General features: G+C 38.5%; 1 protein-coding gene across 1 annotated transcript; it reads right to left on the bottom strand.

Moving 5' to 3' along the window:
* Positions 1-7,907: 7,907 nt before the first annotated feature.
* Positions 7,908-10,491, bottom strand: LOC117622094 (protein ALEX-like). The gene is made up of 2 exons (XM_034352632.1): positions 9,746-10,491; positions 7,908-8,355 (listed from the first exon to the last, which is right to left on the bottom strand). Coding segments are annotated over exons 1-2 (618 nt in total). The 5' UTR covers positions 10,363-10,491; the 3' UTR covers positions 7,908-8,354.
* Positions 10,492-11,957: the final 1,466 nt, after the last annotated feature.

The following is an 11,957-nucleotide window of genomic DNA, read 5'->3' as shown; positions in this document are numbered from 1 at the left end:
TTTATAAAATTGAAATCATGTTTAGGGCTTCAAGATTAAGCCTAACTAACAAGAAATTAGTTACTCATGGTCTTGGATGAACTCAAAAATAAATACATAAGAACTGAAAATTAAAAGAAAGGAAGGAAAAGAAAGAACTCGTTGGCAGCTTTCTCCTCTTGCGCGGTTGATCTCTTTAGGACGTGAATCCTTTGTATCAGGACTTGGCTCGTCTTTTATACCACTTATATCAGAGTTCTAAACCCTAAAATTGACTGAAAATTCGTCCAAGAAGTCTTGGTAAACAAGGAATCCAAATAGGAAAGTAAAAATCACAATTTCTAACTCCACTGGGAAATACAGCTCAGCCCAATGTTCACACGATTTGGGGATCTTCGGCCTTGTAGAAAAATCATTAAAAATATATTTTAGAAAGATAAATGTCTTATCTTTCCAACCATATATAGCACGTAACTTGGAAAATTCGGGAAGGCTTCCGTTTCTTCACATTCACGTAACATGTACGAAACTGTCCTGTCTGCACGTGGGCTAACTTTACTTGTAATACTGTACCAATTGGCTGGGTAGAAAATTCTAGAAAAATCATAGATTGAACTTCAAGATGTTAGCTTTCATCTCCAATTGGCCTTGCACTAAAATTCCTCCGAAAAGTTGATTTTCCCTTAAAAATCTTCTAAGAGCGCAGAAAAGCTGAAAATCAGAAAAGTAAAGTAATAAGCCCTTTTTAAATCTAATTCTCTTACAAAACCTAAGTAAAAAGAGTACATAAATGAGTATATTTATGGACTTATCAGGCTATCATCAACATCATCAGGAAAATGCCTGAGGAAAATCCAAGGCAATGGCATGAAAAACTGTCAGAAACTTTGTGGGCCTATAGAACCTCAAAAAGAGAAGCCACTGGCATGACTCCATACGCCCTAACCTACGGACATGACCCAATTTTGCCCATGGAAATCATAGTTAGTCCATCAGAATTGCCTAGCAACATAATTTAGTTGGATAAGACTACTCACAAGCAATGTTGCTAGAATTGGAGGGATTGGATGCAAGTAGAATTGATACCCTCAACAAACTCTTAGCAGAAAAACAAGCTGTGGCAAGAGCCTATAACAAGATAGTTAGAAACAAGAGTTTTGAAGAAGGATAAGTTGTTTGGAAGGCTATTCTACCCCTTGGAACACATGTTGCTGGTTATAGAAAGTGGTCACCCACATGGGAAGGACCTTTCATAATTAAGCAAGTCCTTGGATTGGGGGCATACAGGTTACAAGACCAAGATGGGGACATCCATGATGCGCCAATCAATGGCAAATGGTTGAAAAAGTTCAATCCAACCTTGTGGGATTCACAGGTAGTACAAATAGATCCTGGGATTGAAGCAGAAAAGGATGAAATTTTTATTTAAATGTTCTCAGTCAATTCTTGTGAATATTTATTTCTTGTTTTCTAGATTGTGTTTTTCTTGTTTTTGTTTGTTTAAAAATAGAATGAAAAGACAAGTTTCACAAAATAAATAGGATCCTTTTATTAAATGTAGTCATCTTTACATGAGTAAGTTTTATTACAAAAGTAGAAGTCTACAGTCCTAGTTTTTGGAGAGTCTTTTGCAATCCAGCCTTCTTGATGGAAATTTCTTTTCAAAGGGGCACTCCTTGATGAATGGAGGCCTCTGCGATCTCCAATGCAAGCTTTGAAGCTGAGACTATGCTCTGCACAAGAAAGATGGCCTTAGTCTTCACTCCCAATCCAACACCAAAATTGTTCTGCCTCTCCCTCAATGCAGCCAACTGTTTTTTAAGATCTTCAATGTGTTTCTCCAATTTATCAGCAGCAGACTTGGTCTCTTTGTAATCTGCAACCAACACATCCAGTTCTACCTTTTGTTTCTGATAATCTGCCAAGTTGGCTTCATGAGTGGTCTTACAGAACTCAGAAGCATTGAAGGAGGGCTTGAGATCTTCATAGTGGTTGTGAAGGTTAAGCACATCTCTTGCCAAGCCCAAACTGATCTCAAGGATGGGTATAAGAGCCACGTTCCCTCTATGCAGTAGGTCCAGGTCCTTCATCAACTGATCAATGGATTCTCTGTTCTCATCCAGATCCAGCTTAGTTGATTGCCAGATTCTTATTCTGTCCACCCCCTCATCCACTGCCTTGGACTTGGCCTTACTTGGAGTGGCTCCCAGTTTCTCAAGCTTCTGCAGCTAAGCCTCCAAGTCCATAGCTTCGAATGAATAAGCATCTACAAAAGCTTCAATTAGTTGTACGCAGAACTAAAATAAGGGAGAAATATACTAAGGGACAACGATACTTATAGCCACAATCATAGGTTTAAGAGGATTGGTCACCACAGCAAGTTCTCCAGTAGTTCTGTCTTTTTCCTCCTAAAAAAGGGTAGAAATAGTAGTTTTAAAAAAAAAAGGAAAGAAAGAGAATAGAAACTACCTTAGGTTCTGCGACAGTAGAAGAGTTTTCTGCCTCCACATCATCAAAGGGAGCCAATTCTGAGCTTGTGGGCTCTCCTGCTTTGGCTTCTTGCTGCTTCTTGGCCAGCTCAATACTCTCTGCTATCACCTCAGTGGGGATTTCCTCCTACAAATAGACAAAATGTACATTAAAAGAAAGACAGAAAGCAAAGTCAAACAGTTCTGTCTTGAAAGTTGAAGGAAAATCTCACTTCTTCTTCTTCTCCTCCCTTGGTTCTTCTTGGTGACAGCATCAAAGACTTCTGTCTCTTTCTCTACAGCTTCAAAAGCTTCCCTCAGCTCCTCATCAGTTTCTGTAGTTGTTGTAGGTGCAGCAATAAGTTCTTCCACCTCTACAGGATCACTCACAGCCCTTCTTCTAAGCCCTTTGGTCTTAGTAGGAGGCGGGAACAGATAGCAGGTAAGAATTCAATTCACAAATAGCCAGAAATAATGACAAAAGTTTTTAGTTCAAAGAATTCACCTGGAAGATCAGGCTGGATAGGACTATCTTGAGCCTGGGTAGTTTATTTCCTTTTGCTCTTTCTAACAGAAGGAGTAGCCACCTAGATGATAATTTGGAAGCTTTCCCCCACCAAAGGGAAGGTCCCGAGGCAGCATCACACTAAGGAACTTTTTTCGAAAATCAATCCTAGCTTATTCATCATCAAGTTTCTTCTCGAACAATCTGTATCCAAACTGAAAACAGGGATAGGTCTTCTAAGCACAGCTTGCCATTGGATAGCAGACCTCTTGGTGCAGTGCTTGAAGAACATCAAATACTCCTCGACAGAGCGCTTGGGCACTTCTGCCGACATCAAGGGGGCCACCATGACGTGGTCTTCAGGCAGAACAATGTCTGGAATCCTCAGTTCTGGGAAGTATACCTATAGCCAAATCTAGATAATCCAAAACGCGCAGGACTGTCCAAAGTAGCGCTATGGAGGTTCTATATGAATGTGCCAGAACTGTGGGACCAAGCCCCACATCAGTATGATTATGGAGAGCTTCTGCCAAGTGCCTGTACTCAAGCAGAACTGCTGAGGAACGGTTTGGAAAAACAAACTTGTTCAGCCAGTATTGAAGAAACAGCATGTGTTGTTGATCCCTATCCCTCTCAATGCTGAATTTCTTCATATAGTTGGAAAAGAAGCAGTTATGGTTAATAATGGCAGGAGAAATAGTGAACTTCTTGGCCAGCCTCTCGCCATTTGTCCCTATGTGGTAATCACCAACTGCATCAGCAGGTCTTCCATGAGGTTTGAACCCAAAAATCTAAGCCATATCCAGCAAAGTTGGAGTCATCGGCCCCATACGAAAGTCAAAAGTGTTGCTAGGGAATTCCAGAAGTAGAGAGCAGCAGCCAGCAAATTCTCATCCCTGTTTACAGACTACTTGGATAGAAGGATGGCATCATAAATCCTGGCTCTTTTCCAATGATCTCCATACCTCGGAAGAAGCTTGTCAATCCAGTCTGACCACTTCACGATGCTATTTCTCACTTCACTTGTTGGAAAGGATTAGCTCAGGAACATGGCCTCAACATCTTCTTTAAACAAGTGGCAATCTTTTCAGGAACATGGCCAAACCATTGGGGACCTAAAACAAGGGTATTCCCAAGCAGATGAAGAACATTTTCATCCAAGTTCTTCTGCGCATATGGATAGAGCCTGTTGCGAACCTTGATTGCATGTTAATCAACCCTATCTCCAGTGAGATAAGCAGGAGGCTAGGAAGAAGAAGAGCTCTTGGCGCGAGTTTTTTGGGAAGACATTTTTAGTTTCAGAAAAAAAATAAAGGGAAAATAAAGATAGATCAAGAGAGAGAACAGAGGATTCTGATGGATATCAAAGACTGAAAAGAGTTAGGTTTCCAGATGAACAAGAACGAGGTTCTAAAAAACTCTTACAAAGGCTAGGAGAAAGATCGTGGGAGAAGAGAGAGTTACCCAGATTTAAGTAGCCGTTAAAAATTGACCACTCCCCCACGAAGTATAGGTAGATAGGCAGACGTGGGCTAGGGCAACGGCAGGAAATGGCGGGCGTCATTGATTGGCCAATCATTAATTCTGGAACCATTTTTTAAACGATTCTGACTTAAGGGGCATTGTTTGGGCCTAAAAATTCCACACGCCAACCAAATTGAAAACCCGGCCCATAACAAAACATAGAAGAATGGGCCTTGTCTCCAGAAAACAGCCCAAGTGACTTTAGAGGCCCATGTTTTTGCCAAAGTGGCAGAGGTTTAAAAACACGAAAATAACAAATAAGATTTCCATTTAATGGTAACTTAATACCAAACAGGTCGAAAACCTCTAAAATTGGATTAAACCCAGCTTATGTAAAAACTCTCATCACTTGACCTCAACCCCAAAAGCAAGTCAGCATATCTTTCTTACTAAAGAATGTTTTCCCAAAAGAGCCCCACGTGACTTCCTAACTTTGAAAAGTCAAAATTCTCAACTAAGACAGAGGAAGTGATAGGGAGTTAATGAAGTCAGGTCTTACAAAAACTTCTCCATTTTTCTTTGCCAGGGAAAGAAGATCAAATCCCTCTCCATACGCACAGAAGCTCTGCACCAAAGCAGATTATATTTCCAAGAGATAAGTAGATTACAGTTTCAAGAGATAAGTAGGGAGCAAGGGAGTTGTTCACCAGGAAAAGAAAACTGACCATCATGGCAGATTGTGTTTTTTTACAATGAACAAACCGAGAACAATAACAGTTGGTTTTTTTTAAGGAAAAACCAAGGAAAAGACCACCATAAAAACAGATTGTTGATGGTTCTTTTCTGCCAAAAAATAATAACTTCCCTTTTGGGATTTGAAAGGGAAGATCTTTTGAAAGATCTGCCGCCCGTTATTAAAGATTAAAAACTCACTCCAGCATTTTCTATAAATATGAAATGAGGTGAATAGATCAAGGGACAGCAAAAAAATCAATCAAGACAAAAACTGTCAAAGTCACAACTGGCAAACTCAAAAAGATCAACTGATCTCAAAAGCTTTCAAACCCTAAAGCAACCAAAGCTCTTTGATCCACAAGAAACAAATCAGCTAGAATTCAAATATCAGGTTTCAGTTCAGTTTAGAGAAACAGTTTTACAAAGCGAGATTTCTTTCATTACAAATTTGGTTCAGCACAAAGCCAAGTCAAGCAGAGTCCGGGTTTTTACAAATATGAAAACATCAACAAATTTATAGAAAGCCTTGGTCAAGTAGAACAGGCACCATAGTGCCGCTCCAGCTCAGTGACCATCAATCCAGCCACTTATGTCCTCTTCAGACTAAAGAGGCCTCAATTATGCCTGTTCGAGAAGCCTTCCATGGCTCGAAATAAATTGAAGCTCTGCCAAACTCAAACGTTGGTATCGATTTCCAGCTGAAAATCATCAGTTGAAGGTGTTGACGATCCAATCCAGCATAGAAAAAGCCAATCCAGCCCAGTTCAAAAATAGCTACCCAAGCAGAAATCGAAGTCCAACGTTCTGTTGTCTTTTTCGGAGTTGTCATTTTGTTTTTTGAGTCCTGTAATAGGCAGTTCTGCCTAAAATTGTATGTCTTTTTTTTATCTATTCTAGCCATAACTACCAATTTTGTACTGTGAAAAATTGTGAAGTTCTCACCAGTATGAGGCAAGAAAAGAACTTACTTGGGAGATATTCTTCACCCAAATTCACAATTGCTTGTTTAAAAATCAGTAACTTGGGGCACAAGTTATCTATTTTTTAGAAGTCTGCTAGGGTTCCAAACTACTAGCAGTGGCACGCTCACTCACAAAAGAAAGTTCACTTGTTGACCACCAATGGTTGTCAAGCCAATAGGGAACTTTACTCTATCATCACAGGATTAAAACCAAAATTGGTGAACACATATTTAGGAGGCGGACCATTGAGTGTAGCAATCATGAAATCGTCATTTGAGACCTTCACACCGGCTTGAGCAAGCTGATCTCGAAAGTGCTTTAAACGAAGAAGGAATCTTCCAATAGAATCCCATCCTTTCTGAGCGGTTTGAAGCTCAATCTTCAAGTGATTAATGCGAGCTCATGAAACCGAGGCATAGCGATCCACCAAATTGAGCCAAGCTTCTCGAGTTGTCTTAGTCCCAATGACATATTCCAAAGCTTCATCCAACAGAGTGGCGATGAGCAAACTGAGAAATGCTTTGCCAGTCTTCAGCCATTCCTTGTAAGCAGTTGTGACTAGAGAGGTAACACCCTCTTCGTCCAAGATTACAAATTTTGGTGGCTAAATGATAGAGCCATTGAAATGCCCAAAAAGCTCAGACCCTTGCAACACAGACTCCAATTGAAAACTCCACTTCAAGAAATTGTTGTCACTGAGACAAATGGTAACCATACTGAGCAAGCCATCAATCTTGATGGAGGAAGAAGAAGCCATGATGAAGCAGAGAGAAAACCCTAGAATTGAAATTGAGAGAACAAAACAAAGAGAACAGGGAAGAAAGCACAGAAAGGATCAAATTGAAAGACAAAGAAATGTCAGAAAGGATCAATTGATTATGTGAAAACCACGGATCGCGCTGATACCATGTTAACCAACATATTCAGAAAAGTATGAGGAAGAGACCTGAAGAAGAAGGAAAGAAAAATAGAGAGAACTTGCAATCTTAATTTATGTATTTCTTAATCTGCTTTAAGCTACAACACTATTACACTTTATACTTGTTAAGTAAGGCTTAACCGGCTAACCAATACAGCTATCGAACTAACTCACATACACTACTAAGAGCTCACATGCCTTGCACACCTAACTCACTAACTGTTTACAATGATATCAATAGTTAACAGAGTAGGCACTATGATTCCTGATGACTTTGGTGAAATTCATAAAAAGGGTTGGCATTGCGGCTTTCTTATTTGCTAGAGACCATATAACCTCCAAGGCAATCCACATTCTTTTCTTCTTTTTTTGTTAAAGTTAGGATGGGGTTTTCATTTTTTGACAAAGTTTGGAATGGGTTGAGAGATTTTCTACACACTGCAAGTCAAAATCTTTTACCATTGGACTGGTCCCGTTGACGTAATCCACATTCTTTTCACGAGGCTCAAAGCTAAATAACAACGCCATATCTAGAATGGTATTCTAAATCAAAGACATTGCAGATTCGAAGGTGAAGCCGCTACCAAAAGTACATAAAAAGGATCTAAAACTACTACAGCAATGAAATTGATTTATTTTTTTTTTACTTTTGTCGTTTGCAAAGGCAAACAGGGCAGACAGCAACAAATTCAGGTATTTTGTCACACCACAAATTCAGGTATTCAGGCATTTTATCATCTTCTCTATCAGTTGACAGAAATACCAAAACAAATCTTTTGATAGTACAAAATGTTTAGAGTCTAGGGTTGGGGCTCGAGAAACACCCTACATAATTATTCATGACCAAATGGTACCAAACGATAATAGCTGCAATGTGATCAAGCAAATGCGGATACGAATGAATTTCACAGGAGTTGTTTAAAGTACCAACATTATGCTCACCTTCAAATGCAGTTGATAAGTAAATTACACACATGTAGAGTATACATCCCATACACACCTTGGTCTCTCCTTTAAAGGTATAAGCAAGGCCAACCACCAGGGAAAAAAAGGGGCTTGGGTGCTTAAGCCTTTCCTTTTTTGTACAACACTTCAAAATTTCAAACAAAAAATCAAAAAATTGCTGTCATCTGGGTCAAAAGGTGCAATGCAACACGGTCGAATCCTGTATTTCGCAAAGTTGAAATTCTGATGATTCTTCAGAAAGTCAGAACAAGTTCCAGAGGTTCATAAGATAGCAGCTGGTCAGCATACAAATCTCACTGTGATATCATGGCAGTTCCATCTTCGTCCTCGGGAAGGAATACAATCTCATAGCAAAATCTGGAAAAAAAACAAAACAAAACAAAACAAAACACAATCGTTCAGCATATCTATATCTTCAGTCCAACACTCAACGGGAAAACAATCTACATCGGAATAAGCTATATTAACAGAATTATTTCAAACAAAAACCATGAGATTCACGCAGTTTACAGAAAAGGATGGTTATGTCTTTAATTCGTCTGTATCTGATGAATAAAAAGATAGGGCAGGGCCAAGTGCATTGCAATGAGTTGACTTCTAATTGTTTGGTGCTCTCCTAATCGCAGTCATCATTCCTTAGTTAACACCAAGAAAAGACAATGACCTTTAACCTAAAATGCAATTACAACCAAATCAAAGCATCAAACAGCCAACTTCCTATTTTGGAAGTAAACAATCCCTATCCCTTTTTTTATAAAAAAAATTAAATTAAATTAAAACAAATGCCTTTAAATTTTGATAAGGGATAACACTTGGCTAAAGCTAGTTACAATTGCATCTATCTTTCTCCAGGTTTAGCAAAACCATTCATTTTCATCATCATACATATACAGATGTGTATTGCATATTTTCGTTAAAAGTGGTCAAGTGCATTGCCCATAACAAGTATTATCAAGAGCATTCTGTCCTTCCCGCAATTGCAGAGCATTTGAAAAGGATTTCAAGGGTTGGGATGGAAGAGGGACGGAAAAACATTTCCTTGATTTGGTGGTCGCATGCAATGCAGAAGACCATCTTAACAGAAGTTAAACGCTGTCCTTACTAAACACACATTGAAAGTTTGAGATTCAAAATGATTGCTATGAAGTTCATGGACCAAAATGAATCGCAAGTCAAAGTTGACGGAACCATGTAATTTGCCCTTAAAATTTCCTTCCTATCAATTAGGTTCAGCAAACCGAGCCTCTATTTCTCTCTAGTACTATTATACCCAAACATGAAAACAAGCATAAAGTAAACCCAGATGGACAATAATTTCGCACAAGCTTTTACACTGCCATTAAACTGAATCACACAGAACACATCAAATTTACAGCTTATTATTACTATTTTAAGTAAAACTGTAGTAACATATTTATGAATCCTCATAATCTCATAATCATTACACAAAACAAGTGATGGATAAGAACACATGCAGCCCCATTTTTTTTCTTAAAAGTTCAAACCCATTAAGGATTTCTATAATTAGTAATAAAATCATGTTAACAGAAATGAGCACAAATCCTCCTCCGCAAACTATTCAACCTAACCATCCATTAGAAAACACAAAAACAAAAAATAAAATCACGAAGAAACACTGTAATTTACATCAAAAGACAACCCACAAAAATTTTAAAAACTATAATTTGATTAGTGCACTAAATATAGAAGAGCTAGAAATGAGAGAAATTGGGAAGAAAGCCATTACCATCCACTGGAAGTCGGTCGGTTCCCGCTCGATCTCGGCCGAGTCATCCTATCATTCCCACCACCCGACTTGGGCCAGCCATCTTCCCCATACTGAACCGGAGCTCCAAAATGCTTCTGAACCGGTCTGGGGCGCTCTTCCTTCGCTACAAAACCCGGCCGTAGATGAGGCGGCACGAACTTGTCCGGTTTCGGCGACAATATCAAGCCCGGAGCTTCCTTGTGCCTCGGAACCGGAGACAATATGGGCGGGCTTGAACCGGTTCGGCCTAAAGGACGAAGCGAGATTGCATCGGAACGAGGATCAGCCCGGATCTGATCGGGTAGCTGCTGGGTTTGTTGAGATGGAGATTGGAGATGGGGTTGCTGCGGTTGCTGTTGCGGTTGAGGTTGAGGCGAAAGGGGCGGTGGGTTGGAGATGGATTTGGGGGTGGGTCGGGTCAGGACAAGCATGCGGCCATGGGTCTTGTTGTGGGGTGAAGAAATGGCAGAGTAGGAGGAAGAAGAAGAAGAAGGAGAAGGGCCTTTGCTATTGGCGTTGGGTTTGGAATTGGTGGAGAGGTTTTTCTCGTAGATGTGGTTGAAGTTTATGGACGTGAACTTGTTGGTTTTTGCCATCCACCACCACCACCACCACCCACTCTCACTTCTCTCTTTTATATTTTCTTGGCGTTTTGGTTCTGGTTTTGTGTCGAGAATGAAAGAAGGAATAAGAAGAGCAGCAGAGGGGACGAGAGACAATGATTGCTGGATTGGGATGTTTGTTTTGGTTTTTATTTATTTTTCACTACCGCACAGTTTTTAGATTGTTTAAGAAAAAGAAAGTCTAATGTTAGCGTGTTGTGGGTGGTGGTTTGAGTGCTGACCTGACGTGGTGGAATTTGATGGACATACACAGAAGTTCTTTTTTTCGCTTCTTGAAGGACCCAAAAACCCCAAACATAAACGTCAAAACACCAAAATTTTGAAATACCAAATTTATATTTAGCAATGAAGAAAGTAGAATGTGATAAAATTACAACAGAAAAATTGGATTTCTAATTCTTGGGCTATATGTTCATACTTAATTATGGACCTATGATTTTCAGAGTATATTGTATTTATTATTGAAAATAAAGTGAAACAATAGTACGTTTCAAAAGGAAATATTTTTGCTTACAACTTTAATCTTAAATGTACATATACTCTCATTATTCTTTTCAACATTTGACATGCGTTTATGAATATAACAATAGTTAACTATTTCATTTATGGACACGTGTGTTGAGTGTTGAGTGTTGAGAGTACTCACCATTTCAAAATAGGCAAATACATGATTAAGTATATATATTTGCATCTGCATGTTTGTTTCCTTCTTTTGAGAAATCTTCGGCATGGTTAATTTCCATCCTCATGATGAATGACAACAAAGTGACGACACAAGGCTAATGGCAAAGAAGCTTGCAACAAGTCGTTCAAACTGGAGTTGGAGGTTTTTTTAGTAGGCGTGCGACGTTTTGGATGTTTCGGACGTCTATAATACGTCTATTTGGTGTTAGTTTTTCTTTTAAGAGCATTAATAAGTTTTTTAATTTTAAAAGAATCCCAATATAAAAAGGATGACAAAAGATGAGAGTGGATTTTTGAAGGAAAGTACGATGAAGGAAGAGAAGAAGGAGGTTCTTCTTCTTCTTCGTTGGTATTCTATCTATACATGGTTCCCTTTTGTATCTTAAAGTGGTTTCTATTTAGAGGAATGCTAGCAACCTTCTCTCTAACCTTCTTTTTTGGACCTTCTCCCTTCTTTTTATGCATCACACAATTTAATTTTTGTTTTCCAAGTTTACCATTTTAAAATGTATTGTTTTTATATTTCCTTCAATTTATTCAAATTTTGTTATAACTTCTTTAGCACATTATTAAAGAAAAGAAAAAGAAAAACGTCATATTTTTTAAAAATAAAAATAAAGTTTGTTTCATGACATTTTTATCATCTTTATTTTGTTTTTAACAAAACACGCGTTCTCTTTGGAAAAATTAAAAATTAAAAAACACGTCAGTTTTTATTTTCTTATTTAATTTTTAACAAGCTAGTAAGAAAGTTATAAAAAAAAATTAATATATTTAATAAGGGTAAATTTAGAAAAAAAAAAACTAGTTTGTGTAATGCATTAATGACATTGTTTTTAGTTTAAGGAAAGTGACACTTGTCATGAGAAGAAGGGAAAAGGTCC

This window comes from Prunus dulcis, chromosome 3 (assembly GCF_902201215.1).
Source record: "Prunus dulcis chromosome 3, ALMONDv2, whole genome shotgun sequence".
Lineage (NCBI taxonomy): Eukaryota > Viridiplantae > Streptophyta > Magnoliopsida > Rosales > Rosaceae > Prunus > Prunus dulcis.
The sequence above is the reverse complement of the archived record's forward strand: the minus strand, read 5'-3'. Positions and strand labels throughout refer to the sequence as shown.

Coding starts and splice junctions, on each gene's coding strand:
- LOC117622094 (XM_034352632.1), bottom strand. CDS start 10,362: ATGGCAAAAACCAACAAGTTCACGTCCATAAACTTCAACCACATCTAC.